Genomic DNA, 13,394 nt, shown 5'->3' on the forward strand with positions numbered 1-13,394 from the left:
CCCTCTTCAGATTTTTAACAATGTTTAATGTTAATATTGATTTTAATAGTCTCTCTCCGTCTCTCTCCCTCAGCAGCTGCAGCTGACCCTCCTGCCCCTGATGGAGCCCTTGGTCGGGGTAAACTTTGCCCACTTCGTGCCCTACGGTGGCGGGCAGCTGGACGGAGAGAGCCAGCTGTCAGGAACTTTTGGAAGCGCCTCTCTGGACGGGATGTCTGATTATTACTCGCAGCTCATTTACAAAGTGAGTCTGAGCCGCAGGCGTTCCCTCCAGCAGGGGGAGTTCACGGCTGTTTTATTGGAAAGAATTATTGTGTTGTTATTACTCACATCGAGCCTGGCGTCACCGAGAGGCAAAGTACTTTCCCCACTTGTAAATTAATGTGGACACACGCTCAATGAAGCAGGAAGGCCTTTGTGACTCATGTTTTCCCCTCTCTTCTCTCCACAGCAAAATAATCTTAGTAACCCCCCGACTCCTCCGGCTTCGCTGCCCCCTACTCCACCCCCTGTGGCCCGACAGAAACTCCTCAACGGCTTCGCCACCACAGAGGAACTCGCCGGCAAAGCCGCTGTCATCAGCAGCCATGACGGTGAGGGCCCATCATGTAGTGTAAAATATCATAAACCTTGTGTCTGCATTTCTGGAATTGTTTTCCATTAACTTGAGTTTATTACCTGCCTTCTGCTCTCACAACACTACCCTCTTCCCACAGTGACCAAGGTGCTTCCTCCTCGTCCACTGCACGTGCCGTTTAAGACGGAGGAGGAGCTCTTCGCACGAGCTCTGGCTCATGGCCCAAAAACTGTGGATGTTCCAGCTTCATTACCCACTCCTCCTCACAACAACCAGGAGGAAATCAGGTCAGTACAGCACAAGCACACACAGGCCTCCTCAGTGGCCATTCATTAATTATATAGATGCAACATGAAATAAAATTTGATTAAGACCTACCCTTCTCCTTTGTTTCTGAGTGTCCTCTCGCCCCTTGGAGCTGAGTTACAGGGTGCAGTGGTTAAATCTCCCCCTACCATACGACCCTTCAAGACCCTGATACGTCATCAGAACACAAATAAAACAGAGCAGCGCTTCATTCCCAGGCGACTAGTGCCGCTCTGTAGCAGTTCTGCACCAGTCTGCAGTGATATCAGAGGAGCTGCTGGACTTTAGTTACATTTAGGGCCTCATTCTCTTTCAGAAGAGTTCCACAATCAGAGATTATCCCCCTCTCCTCACTCTTCTGTGATATGGAGCTCAGTTCAGATTCTCGTCCTGCAGAGTTCTGTTCAAAACATCCAGTTCTACCTTAAATAAATGTAATTGCATCTTTTTTTTAATGTGGAACTGTAAGTTTACAGCTAAGTCCCGAGACATCAGCTGCTCCTCGTGCTGTTTTCTGCTCGTTCTGAAGTAAAGGCCAACTACATTAAACTCAGATAATACACTGGGAATCATAGAGTTTAAAGGAGGACATGCTAATATCTATGGTTTTCTTTGGGCGCTAATAATTGTCCAGCCCCCTTCACTGTTTTCTCTGCTTGTTTCTGCAGGGGTCAGGAGCACTGTGAGGACAGAGACACTCCAGACAGTTTCGTCCCCTCCTCTTCTCCGGAGAGTGTGGTGGGGATGGAAATCAGCCGCTATCCGGATCTCTCACGGGTCAAACAGGAGCCTCCGTCTCCGGCTCTTTCTCCGGTCATGCCCATGTTCCCCACCTCTAGAGGGAAAGGTAGGAAAGTTTACTCAAATCATTTGCTCAGAGAAAAGTACAGCACAAGGAAATGTACACAGTTCATTAACAGCGCTCTGTTTCTGCTCCCATCTTCCCTCCGCAGGCTCCGAGACTAAGCTGTGCAATATCAAGACTGAGCCTTCGTCAGTTTTCTTCGGTTCTCCGTTTGGAGTGGCGCAGAACGGCTCTGGCTCGGGCCTCGTTTCCATAGCGATAACGCTCAAACCGGCGGCAGCTGAGGTGAGGAAAGTGTGGTCTGTGCACTGCTGTCTAATCAGACACAGAGACTGCTGCATTCTGTGAATTTTTACATCATTTAAAGCTGCCCTTTACACTGTGTTTAGATTTCAGGAGCTTTAACATTACCATACAGTAAAAGCAAGGATAGTTACCCCAGGTAAATCTGAGGCTAAAAATATACAGACACCTGGGCGGAAGACTTTAAAGGTTTGCACAGCCATGTCCGTTTCATGGCTATATCAGATTCTCGGTGGACTTTAATACCAGAACCTGCCTCATTCGGACAGATCTGCCTTCATCCGCTCAACTTGGTTCATTTTCAGTTCAGCCCATAGGATCATCATCCCGCTGGGGTTAGACCCATTAGGGGCTATTGGCTCCCTACTCACTCTTCCCTACATTATACACTATAATAGGGTCCTGTTATAGGGAGGGTAGTGAATGTTTCTGGACACTACCTCATGCGGATTTTTACAAAACGACGCTGTGGGGATTATGGGTATTCACTGTCTGCTAGTGTATAAAATGATGGAACCCAAAAAAAGCCACCTGTATAGAGAATAGGGCACACAAACTATTAACCATCGTATCCTGGTGGTTAGGGAACTGGGCGTGTAACCAGAAGGTTGCCTTTTCGATCCCCTGAGCCAGCAGGTCATGACTCCCCAGGTGCCGTGGCTAGGGCTACCCACCGCTCTGGGCATGTGTGCTCACTGTCCCTAGTGTGTGTGTGTAAACTGCACCGTTACACTGCACGGCTTGGGTTCAACGCGGACAACAAATTCCTCTGTGTGCAGCACAGTGGCCAATAAAGTGATTCTAATTCTAATTAATTTGGCAGTAGACCAATCAGAAGCTTCCAAAATTCATCACATTGATTTTTGAATCCCCTCATTTTCTTTAGAGACACTGAAAATCTGACACCGTGAATGAAACCTGAATTAAATCTATTTATAAATAATTTGTCTGTAATCAATCCTTGGAGTTTCCGTAGAATTGTAAACACTCAGGCCTTTGTTTTCTTGTTTCAGAACATCACTGACGTTGTGGCCGCCATCGCTGACCTCATCCGGGTGAAGATCCCCAGCAGTTACGAAGTGAGCAGTGGGCCGTGGCCCCACGCTGCTCTGGGGGCCCAGAAAGGCCAGGAGCCAAGGCCTTCGGCTTCCGGGATGCTGCAGGGCCGCGCGGCGGCAGAGCTAGATCAACATGGAAAAAGCACAGGATCTCAGGGACGTTTTAAACAATATCAGGAGCAAAGGCATCTTAGCCCTGACAAGAGTGAGTTACTCCACTTTTTGTTGCTTTAAACAGTTAAACATTGACAGGAACATACCCTGGAGGGGGCACCACTCCTTCACAGGGCGCAACACACAAACACACACATTCACACCTACCAATCCACCTACCAACGTGTGTTTTTGGACTGTGGGAGGAAACCGGAGCACCTGGAGGAAACCCACACAGACACGAGGAGAACACACCACACTCCTCACAGACAGTCACCCGGAGTGGGATTCGAACCCACAACCTCCAGGGTCTGAGCTGTGACAGCATATAAATAAAAGTGGGTTTTTTTTTTTATTTCCAATAATATCACTATCACCAAAATACATTGAAATATCGTGATGTTGTTTTAGGGCCCGCCCCTTCAAAAAACGTGAATCTCCATTGAGCAGAGTTCGAGGCTCGGTCTGTGTCTGGGAACCTGATCCCACAACCCGCTCCAGAGGATTTGGAAAGCTTGTAGATTAAATACGAGCCTCCGATCCGGCAAGACCCGAGAAGCTGATTACAGAGAAAGCTGAATTTACACCGTGAATGAGTGGGTCAGCGCTAGAATAACAGCCTACGTCTGTGTGACTGAGAGGAGCGATGGCTCTGGACGTAGTGGGTGACAGCAGGCTGCCTCTGATTGTTTCCCCCCGTCATTGGCACCTATGATTATCCATTTTAACGATGTTTGCTAATGAAGCGCATCATTATTTCTTTGAGCGGGAGCGCTGTGTGGCTCAGGTGCTGACGGAGAGCTGTTATTGATTCCTCCGGCGATTAGAGAGGCTAATGAAATGTAGTAAGGATCCTGGCCAGCTCCAGTTTGTTTATCTGTGTCACAGTGACAGATAGGCACTTTAATCCCCGCGCTGTGGTGCATTAAAAGCCATAAAAATGGGAGCATGTTATTACTATCAGTGTACGTACTGTATCTCTGTGTTTGTGAATGTTTGGTTTACTATTCAGCTGCTGTTCTTCACACTGTGTGTAACTATCATGACGAAGAAACCAATAGAAATGCTCCAAAATTACTCTGAATCAAATCTTTTTACACTGACTTCCACTAAAAAGTGCAAGTGCCCTACACCATTGTGAGCGTTTATACATCACTCTGCAGTTACACCACAACACCACTAGGTCTGAATCTCAAATATCTTCCTCTATACTATGTAGGGCACAGTGTAGTGGTGTAATAGTATAGTTTTATAAATCTGTGAAGTCCACTATGTAGGGAATATGGTGCTAATTGGAACAGAGCGTACTTTACAGGGGTTCCAGCAAAGCAACTAATACAAAGACAGGACCGTTTTCCTACGTGTTCCTCATCCTTGATGCACTGCTTCTCCTTTTAGGATACACCTTATAACACACAAACACACACATGCGCTAACAAGACTAAACACCATTTACGCTGGAGGGCGGCTTGTTTTCCTCCCATCAGTACAAATTGTGGAGACTCAAGATATAATACGTTGCTGCTGTATTTGTTCCTCTGGTCCACTAGGGGGCAGGCAGCAGTACCATGAGGGTCCGGGGAGCCCAGGCCCGAAGCCACAGTGGTGTCGTCAGTGTAAAGTGGTCGTACTTGGGAACGGAGTGAAGAAACCCACCAAAGATCAACAAAACAAAGCACAAGTAGGTTTCTATTTACGCTTTCGTTCAGAAATGTAGCATCTTTACCTACCACCAGAGGGTGCTCTTTCTCACAGTGAAAGTGCATCCAGTGAATGATGGATTTCATTTTAGTTTTTTAATTGAAATGATTTCACTCTGTAAATATTTGCACTTCATTCTTGCCAAGTTATGATTTTTGTTATTGACATATTACGTTTTCCTTTTAATATTAGCATTTTATTCTCAACCGTTCCCAAAAAATACTTAATGCTTTCGACCCATCTGTTTTTCTCCCACAGGATCCTCAACCGAGTTCTGATGGAGAGCTGGTGTTCTGCAGCCACAGCTGCCTCATCCTGCACTCATCTACTCAGGCCAAAGCCAACGTGGACACTAAGGTGAGTCTGTCTCTCTCTTTCAGCTCTCCACTCCAGACCCTACTCGTGGCCAGTCCACATTTTCAGCCTGTTCCCCTCTGCCTGCTTTTCTATTTTAGTTCCTGCAGCACACCTGCTACAGATAATCAAGCCCAGGTTGCCTTCTGTCGGTTAAGATGGTGGAACCAGGAGCTATGAGTAACTTTAACTGCAGAAAATATTTATCATATTTATGATAATAATGATAAAAATAATATCTATTTTTCTATAAAATGTAATGAAGGATCAAACTGCTTTTTCACCGCGGGGTGGGGGGTGTTAGCAGGACATGTACAAAACAGGTATATTACAGAATTTTTGATGCTTCAGGGCCACTAGGTGTCAGTATAACTATAAATCTGTGTCATAACATAAAAAGAAGTCACTGGAGAAAATGACGGATTGCTACTTTAAAAAGTGGTTATTGTAACGCTGTGGTTTATAAAGAAGCAAATCTCAAACCCACAACGACTAGTATATGGTGATAGTACTTCTGTTGTTTCTCTAAAGATAACTCCTCACATTTTTCTGTGTTTCCCCAGGCGCCTGTGGCCCTTCTTTCAGATAAATCCGTGAAAGAGAATCCGTCCAAAGCCCAGCACCAGTACAGCAACAACATGTCTTCCCTGGATGTCCACTGTCTGGCCCAGCTTCAGTCCAAACCCTCGTCCCCCTCGCCCAGCCACCTCGCTCCCGCTTCTCCCCCCTCCTCAGAGCCTGTGAAAACGGAGACAGTGAAGACGGAGACCAGCACCGAGGCGCATCTCAAAGTCACCGTGAAGCTCAAGCCTCGCTCCCAGAACCATACAGACGACAAGTACGGCAAGCCAGAGGGCCCAAAATTTATATATGTGTTACCGCGAGTTTCATTTTATGAGATGTGAAGCACTTCATGGAACAGGCTTGTCACTCACTTATTCAATTACATTGAATGCCTCACCTGTCCAAAGCCACGAGTCCTTGCTTTCTGGGAGGGTCGGATGGCCCCCTCTTTTTACCATCACTGCCCCTGTTGCTAGCTATCTTTCAGCTGATGTGACACATCTGGGCAGTTTGCCTTCTCCAATGTGAACAGTTTTGAAAAGAAGCAGATGAGCTGGTGAAAAGAAGGAAGCAGGTTTTCCTGTCCAACCTCCCGAGGCTGGGGGAGGAGGCGCTGTGTGAGATTGGGGTTTCAGTGTGTTACACACCGTACTAATATCCACTTCTCTATGCCGTATAAATATATATGGTTCTGAATATATAACTACAAAGACAACAACAAAATATAGAGTGTAGAGATATGTTTTAAAGTATTTCTGTGCCTCAGTTTATAATTTTTATCCTTTGTTTCATCACTTAGGCCTAATGACAAGCCATGGCACCACGGCAAGCGCTGGAAGGGGCTCCGCTGGCGGAAGTGGACAGTCCAGGTCTCGGCACCAAAGGCTGTGCTTCTGGAGCCTGAAGAGGTATATTACACTTCTGAAAGCAACTATGGAATGATGTTAATATTCTGTTTAGTGTTAATGGATCATAAGTATATCCTCTTTGCTCTTTTCTGAAGGACCCCCTGCAGCATTTGCGCTCGTCCCTGCGCCCCTGCCCCTCATCCAGAGATCGCCGGCGCTGCTGCTTCTGTCAGCAGGAAGGAGACGGTCTGACGGACGGAGCGGCTCGCCTCCTAAACCTGGACCTGGACACCTGGGTCCACCTCAACTGCGCCCTGTGGTCATCAGAGGTTTACGAGACGCAGGCAGGCGCGCTCATTAACGTGGAGGTGGCGCGGCAGAGAGGGTCCACCCTGTCCTGTGCTTTCTGTCAGCGACTGGGAGCCACGAGTGGCTGCCACCGGCTCCGCTGCCTCAACGTGTACCATTTCACCTGCGCCCTCCAGGCCGGCTGCACCTTCTTCAAGGACAAGACCATGCTGTGCCACCAGCACCGGCCCCGAGGCGGCTCCAGCAACAGCGCCGCCGGACTGCACCTGGACCAGCAAGTGCTGCGCTGCTTCTCTGTCTTTCGCCGCGTTTACGTCCAGAGGGACGAACTCCGGCAGCTGGCCTCTGCTGTGCAGCATCCGGAGCTTGGACACACCTTCCGAGTGGGCAGCCTTCTTTTCCACACCATGGGTCAACTGCCCCGGGCCCTGCTGCCTCACTTCCACTCCGCTACGGCCATCTACCCTCCAGGGTACGAGGCTAGCCGCCTGTACTGGAGCATGAGGCATGGCCAGCGCCGCTGTCGCTATGTGTGCTCCGTGGAGGAGCACCAGGGAATGCCAGAGTTCAGCATCAGAGTCATGGAGCGGGGCTACGATGACCTGCTGCTCACAGATTCCTCCGCTAAAGGTACAGCAGCTCGTCACCACGCCTTTAATCCCTCCGTTTATCTCTTAAAAATTTGTTGAATAAGTAAGAAAATGCAGCAGTGTGACTTCTCTCACTAGCTCTTGGCTTGTGTGGTTGTTGTTGTTGTTGTTGTAGGAGTGTGGGATAAGGTCCTGGGGTCAGTGGCGGAGCGGAGAGCCGAGACCGGGATGCTGAGGCTGTTCCCGGTGTATCTAAAAGGAGAGGACCTGTTCGGACTGACCTCGTCTGTGGTCGCTCGCATTGCTGAATCGGTAAAAACACTCGCTCTCTGAATGCACTATACTCTTCCACATTGTACCCAGCATTAATGCCGTTTTCCTGCCTTCCAGCTCCCGGGCGTCGAGGCTTGTTCGAGGTACCGCTTCCGTTACGGCCGGAACCCAATGCTGGAGCTCCCTCTCTGCATCAACTCCTCGGGATGTGCCCGGTCCGAGATACGCAAGTTCCCACAGAGCCAAAGGTCAGGGTCCGAGTGTTTTAGAGCATTCGTTATCTCCATAGATTTCATCTCATAGATGAAACAGCTGTAATAGTGACGCTTAGTGGCCTGGATGTGTCTGTACTAAATCTGTTTTGCCCATGACTGCCCTAATGTATTTTTTTTTTTTTATTTCTCTCTCCCTCAGGTTAAAGATCCTCTCTGTGTGGAACCGTCCATCTCATGTCCTGCAGAACTCTGCTCTGGCAGAAGGTGGACCATCTTACAGTAAACACTTTGTCCACTCCAAGTCCTCTCAGTACCGCAGGCTGACCAGCGAGTGGAAGAGTAACGTGTACCTGGCTCACTCCCGCATCCAGGTGAGCTCACCTTCATCTCGGCGATGTCGAACTTGATTCATGTGTGTGTACATTTTATAAAACCAGTGAGAAATTAGAAGCTGGAGAGGATTTGGCTCGTGTAGATCATTATTTTCTAAGTTGAATTTTCTTCAGTGGAACAAGACACTTTCTGGGTAAAAGCGAGCCGTTCTGATTCTGGTCCGCTTCTAACGTCACATGCAGAGACTTTAGAATGGCTCCGCCCCCTCGTCTGAATCTGTCCAATCATGGCACTGGACCTGCGTTTATGTGAGAGCGCAAAGATGAGGTTACACGCAGCAAAACAGACACAACGAGCATGGAGAAATAAGGGAACCAAGCGAAAACGGCTAAAAACCAGAGCTTCTGCTCCTCACTGCTGTGCGCTCGGGGTCGGGGTGAACAGCGAGCGGCTCATTATCATTTAAAGGAACAGATGCTGAAAGTGGGTGTTCTGAACAGGGCTGTTTAGACAGGGGGAGAACACTGCTGTGGGGCTCGTGGGGTTTGAACTAAAGCAGGTCACAGACGTTTCATTAAGAAACAGAACTGTGTCCCACTGTGGAAGAGAGGGGGATTTCACCTTTGCAATATAAATAAGAAAAAATCAGTTATTAGATCTCTTTAAAATTAAGTCATCTAAGTGTCCTCTGTGCCCTGCAAATCACGTGAGTCATTGTCAGATCAGCTAAATGAAGGACACAGTTGTGTCTGAGGCAGCTCTGGCGTACAGGACAGTGATCTCAGAGACACAGCTGGTGCTGCAGTACGTCCAGTTCTCCTCCACGCTTTTAAAACCCACAACACTCTCAGCCAGCACTCTCACAGACACGATGTCTCACTCTTGCGACTGGAGCAGTGCAGCAGTAAACAGAGCCATGCGCTGAGTTCGTGTGTTAGCAGCAGCCCCCGAGGAAGAAAGGAAACACGCAAAATGGGCTTTGGTCCATTACCAGAGCAAAACAGAAGCTGAAATAGCTTGGAAAATTCATATTATATTATTAAAATTACTCCTGACAAATGCCTGGTGTCCACACGAGTCTCAGACACTGCCTTTCCACTGGCTGCAGATTTTTGCTTCTCTTTGCCCTGGTCACTGGACGCTCATCTGTGGATGTTTCTGAACCCAAACTTGACCTTTGGTTCCAGTGGTTTCACAGATGTCAGTGAAGATGAAAAATGGGTGAACCCTGCTCGATTCCCATTGATAATTGCCACATCATCTCTATCTGAATTTGCATAAACCCTTCTTTGTCTCGCCTGTGAATCCAATATTCATGATGCCTCGTCATCGGAAAAAACTGCCGGCACTTCTTGTAAATGAAGGATTTTGTTGTGTCTCTTCAATCCCTCTTGCTCACCGTGCTCTTTTTTTTTATTTTTTTTAATTAATTTTAAGTCTGAAAGTCTTTACTCTCCACTGGATGAGTTGAGTGTGTTTTAAAGTCTCCTGTTTGAAAATGTAATTCATTAAAATAAATAGTGTTGATATGAAATGGTGAATTTTAATTTATGGATCAATATCTAAGGCATCCTTAGAATGATTCATGTGCTGCATGCTGTAGATATACACGGAGCTTCTCGTGGTGTCCTACAGGGCTCAGTCCTGGACCCTATGTAGTTTTTGTATAAAGCTCCCCTGGTGTATCAGATTATAACCCCAGCCTGGGAGGTGTGGAGTTGGCTGTTAAGGGCATAACTCTCTGATTCTGCAGGGCCTCGGTCTCTTTGCTGCTCGAGATCTTGAGAAGCAGACGATGGTGATCGAGTACCTGGGAGATGTGCTCAGGGCAGAGGTGGCCGTGAGGAAGGAGCTGCATTACAAGGCCAAGGTAACACTGAACGGCTGCGGACTCAAAATGATTCTGAAAATCAGAATGTGCATAATCCATATTATCAATAACCCAAATATCTATCTCCCTCTCTCACTTAGAACCGGAAAGCCTTCATGTTCCGCATCGATGGGGATTATGTGATCGATGCCACGTGCTCTGGAAGTCCTGCCAGGTATAGCTCTCAGTTCTGAAGTCACATAGGGGTGGTCTCCCACACAGGGATTAAGCCTAGTCCTGGACTATATTCCCCTTTCAGTCGAAAATCACAGTTAAAAATGCTGTGTCCAGGACTAAATGAACCATCTTACTCCATCTGAGGTCTGGTAGAGGCTTAAACTGTTTGTAATAGTGAAGCACCTCATAGAACTAACTCCCAGCATCACTCATTCAAATACACACACACACTCAAGTTGATGGACTCCCCCCACAGGGAGGGCGCTGCTGTCCTCTGTGTCTCTGAATCTGTGCGCTCATTTTCAGGTACATTAATCACTCCTGCTCCCCGAACTGTGTGGCGGACGTGGTGACCTTCGAGCGCGGCTACAAGATCATCATCAGCTCCGGCCGCAGGATCGAGAAAGGAGAGGAGGTGATGGGACTTTCTTCGCTCCCTCTGCTGTCTCTCTCTCTCTCTTTGGCTCCTCACTCACCAGTCTTTCCTTCTGCTCTGTGTTTACAGCTGTGCTACGACTACAAGCTGGCGCTGGCGGAGAAGCGGAGGCAGAAGGTGCCGTGTCTGTGCGGAGCGCCCAACTGCCGCAAGTGGATGAACTGAAGAGGGAGGAGGTGAAAGGAGCTCAGTCGAAACCAAGCATTCCCTTAATCACAGGTGCCAAGCTGCTGCTGCTGCTGCTTCTCTGGAGGAGGTGGGGGAGGGGGGAGGAGGTGGAGACACCGCTGCTGAAGCCTGGAGATGCACACACCCAGCCGAGAAGACTAAAGAAGCTGGAGGCGGTGGGCAGCGAGAGGCCTCTGGGGCGAACCCGTTTGGACGGAGGGGTTTTTAATATTTAATGTTTTGGGGGGTTGTTTTTTTATTATTATTATTATTGTTGTTGTTTTTAAATGTGCAAAATCAAGAGGAAAACACAACAAGATTGTGTTACAGCCATCTGCATCGTTCTCTGGACTCGAGTGGAAAAGGTTCAAGTGTGTGTGTGTGTGTGTGCGTGTGTGCGTGCACCCTGGGCAGATTTCACCAGCGAATAAGGAGCAAGAGAGCGAGCACTGTGCCGGATTTGCCTTATTGGTTGAGACGAGGAGCAGGGGTGGGCCCATTGGTGTTTGTTTACTTTTTTTTTTTTCTTTTTTCTTTTTTTTTTTTGCCGTGACGGGTGGGGACTGCACCGTAGCGAATCAACGTAGAACATCACTGAATGAAGAATGTACGGAAGTGACTTCCGCAAAGGGAAAAGTAACTTGCACTAAAGGGTTAAACAAACAGCAGCAGCAGGAGAAAAAGAAGACGACAAACCGACAAATGCCACAGAAGGAGGAGGAGGAACCGAACAATACTTGATTCCATGAGTCAGTTTAATCCTGGGTTTCTCCCGCGTCGCTTTGTGTCAGAGAAAGAGAAGGTGTTTTTGTATTTATTGCTGTGTGAGTGAGTGATGGGCCTATTTTTAAAAGAATGAAAAACAAGGACATGCTACAGATTTAAAAACAGCCAGAGAGAGAGAAGACGGCCCGCCGTCTGTTACATCTGTAAATACGGTGTAAATAAGGAGAACTATGGGATGATTGACCAAATACTACCTTCTTCATTCATCGTGACGTCATCTGGGTGTTTTCGATGTGCTTGTTTTGGATGAGTTTTTCTTTGTTTCTCGTCTTTGAAAAGGTTATTTAATGCGGATGCGCCACGGCGTCCTCTTCAGAGCTTATTTTAAATGACTATTCTGTACAGAATTGCAAAGTAATTTCGAGAATTCACAGGAAAGTATTTTCTCTGTACTTTAGAGTATGGTATTGTGGTGACTCTGTGATCGACGCATTCATTCTGACCACTTGAGGCGCTGTCATTTTTGTTATTATTATTATTATATTATTATTGCTATTAAATGTGCATCACGTTAAGTTTCACGCAGAGAAAACAAGGGGAAGGAATGGATTGGTTTGCAATGAAATCAAATACCTAGCAGATTGTTTTTGTTTTGTTTTTTCATTTTTTTGCTGTTACCTTTTGCATTCACTTGCATCAGAATTTAAAACGCTTTCAGTCTCAAGCTTCAGCCTGATGCAGAAATCACGAGGAAGCTAAAGCATGCAGGAATGCCACTCTTTGAACACCTTTATCAACGTTTGGCAGAAGGAAGCGCGTTTCCCAGAGCCACAGCTTTTTTCCGTTCGCTCATCTCGGCCTCGTCGCTGTTCGGTAAATGGAGCCGAGGTGCGGTGGAGGAGCAGAGCAGCCGTTGTACAGCGCAGGATTTGCTTTTCCAAAAACATGGAAGTCTGTTGTATATATTTTTCTCTGATGAACAGCTGTAACTAAATTGTTTCATGAATATTTTTCTCGTCTTGTTAAAAAAAAAAAAACAAAAAACAAAAAAACTAATTCAACTTCCCCTCCCCCTTCCCCTGGTGTTTGTTTGGTTTTTTTTTGGTTTTTTTTTTTGCCCTGTAAAGTAGCGTCAGATGTTTTGGAAAATGAAGCCTTTTGAAGTACACAGAGCGACTATAGGGTTTGGTTTTCGAGGAACTGAATTTAGGAACATTTACAGAAAATAAAATATTTTACATCATTATCCGCGTGGCTCCTTTCACTCTGTGTCTGCTGGGTTAGACCACAAGGTGGCGCTGAGGCGTGGCGTCACAACACAGCTCTGACTGATGAAGCTTTGTGCAGAAGAGTAGACTGGATGTGGAGAAAGGGGTGGAGCCAGGAAGGAGGGTGTGGAGAGGTTTTGTGCATTGCCATGGAAACCTGGTGGGTGGATGGACAATGTTATAGAAATACTCTAAATTTTACGATTTTCCGCTACAGGGTCCCTACTCTACTGGACTCTATTCTCTGATTGGTCCCAGGTTGGTTTTTCACTCCCACAGCTCCCCCCTGAAATGTATCAGGTGTTGTCTCTAACCCCCATCTCTTCAGACAGATCAGTAGAGTTTGTTCCTTCCTTGTTG

General features: G+C 47.2%; 1 protein-coding gene across 2 annotated transcripts in view; it reads left to right on the forward strand.

Moving 5' to 3' along the window:
- kmt2cb (lysine (K)-specific methyltransferase 2Cb) overlaps positions 1-13,002 on the forward strand; it is a 93,119-nt gene extending 80,117 nt beyond the window's left edge. For both annotated transcript variants that reach the window (XM_066681806.1, XM_066681807.1), the window contains 18 exons: positions 74-244; positions 452-593; positions 717-864; positions 1,552-1,730; positions 1,837-1,973; positions 3,005-3,254; positions 4,753-4,883; positions 5,162-5,260; positions 5,821-6,095; positions 6,621-6,729; positions 6,825-7,608; positions 7,744-7,880; positions 7,959-8,089; positions 8,256-8,427; positions 10,143-10,259; positions 10,361-10,434; positions 10,743-10,851; positions 10,942-13,002. In XM_066681806.1, the coding sequence (XP_066537903.1) occupies positions 74-244; positions 452-593; positions 717-864; positions 1,552-1,730; positions 1,837-1,973; positions 3,005-3,254; positions 4,753-4,883; positions 5,162-5,260; positions 5,821-6,095; positions 6,621-6,729; positions 6,825-7,608; positions 7,744-7,880; positions 7,959-8,089; positions 8,256-8,427; positions 10,143-10,259; positions 10,361-10,434; positions 10,743-10,851; positions 10,942-11,037 (3,261 nt within the window). In that variant the 3' untranslated portion in view covers positions 11,038-13,002. The remainder of the gene's footprint in view (positions 1-73; positions 245-451; positions 594-716; positions 865-1,551; positions 1,731-1,836; positions 1,974-3,004; positions 3,255-4,752; positions 4,884-5,161; positions 5,261-5,820; positions 6,096-6,620; positions 6,730-6,824; positions 7,609-7,743; positions 7,881-7,958; positions 8,090-8,255; positions 8,428-10,142; positions 10,260-10,360; positions 10,435-10,742; positions 10,852-10,941) is intronic.
- Positions 13,003-13,394: the final 392 nt, after the last annotated feature.

The sequence above is a fragment of the Hoplias malabaricus genome, chromosome 9, assembly GCF_029633855.1.
Source record: "Hoplias malabaricus isolate fHopMal1 chromosome 9, fHopMal1.hap1, whole genome shotgun sequence".
In the NCBI taxonomy this organism is placed as follows: Eukaryota; Metazoa; Chordata; class Actinopteri; order Characiformes; family Erythrinidae; genus Hoplias; species Hoplias malabaricus.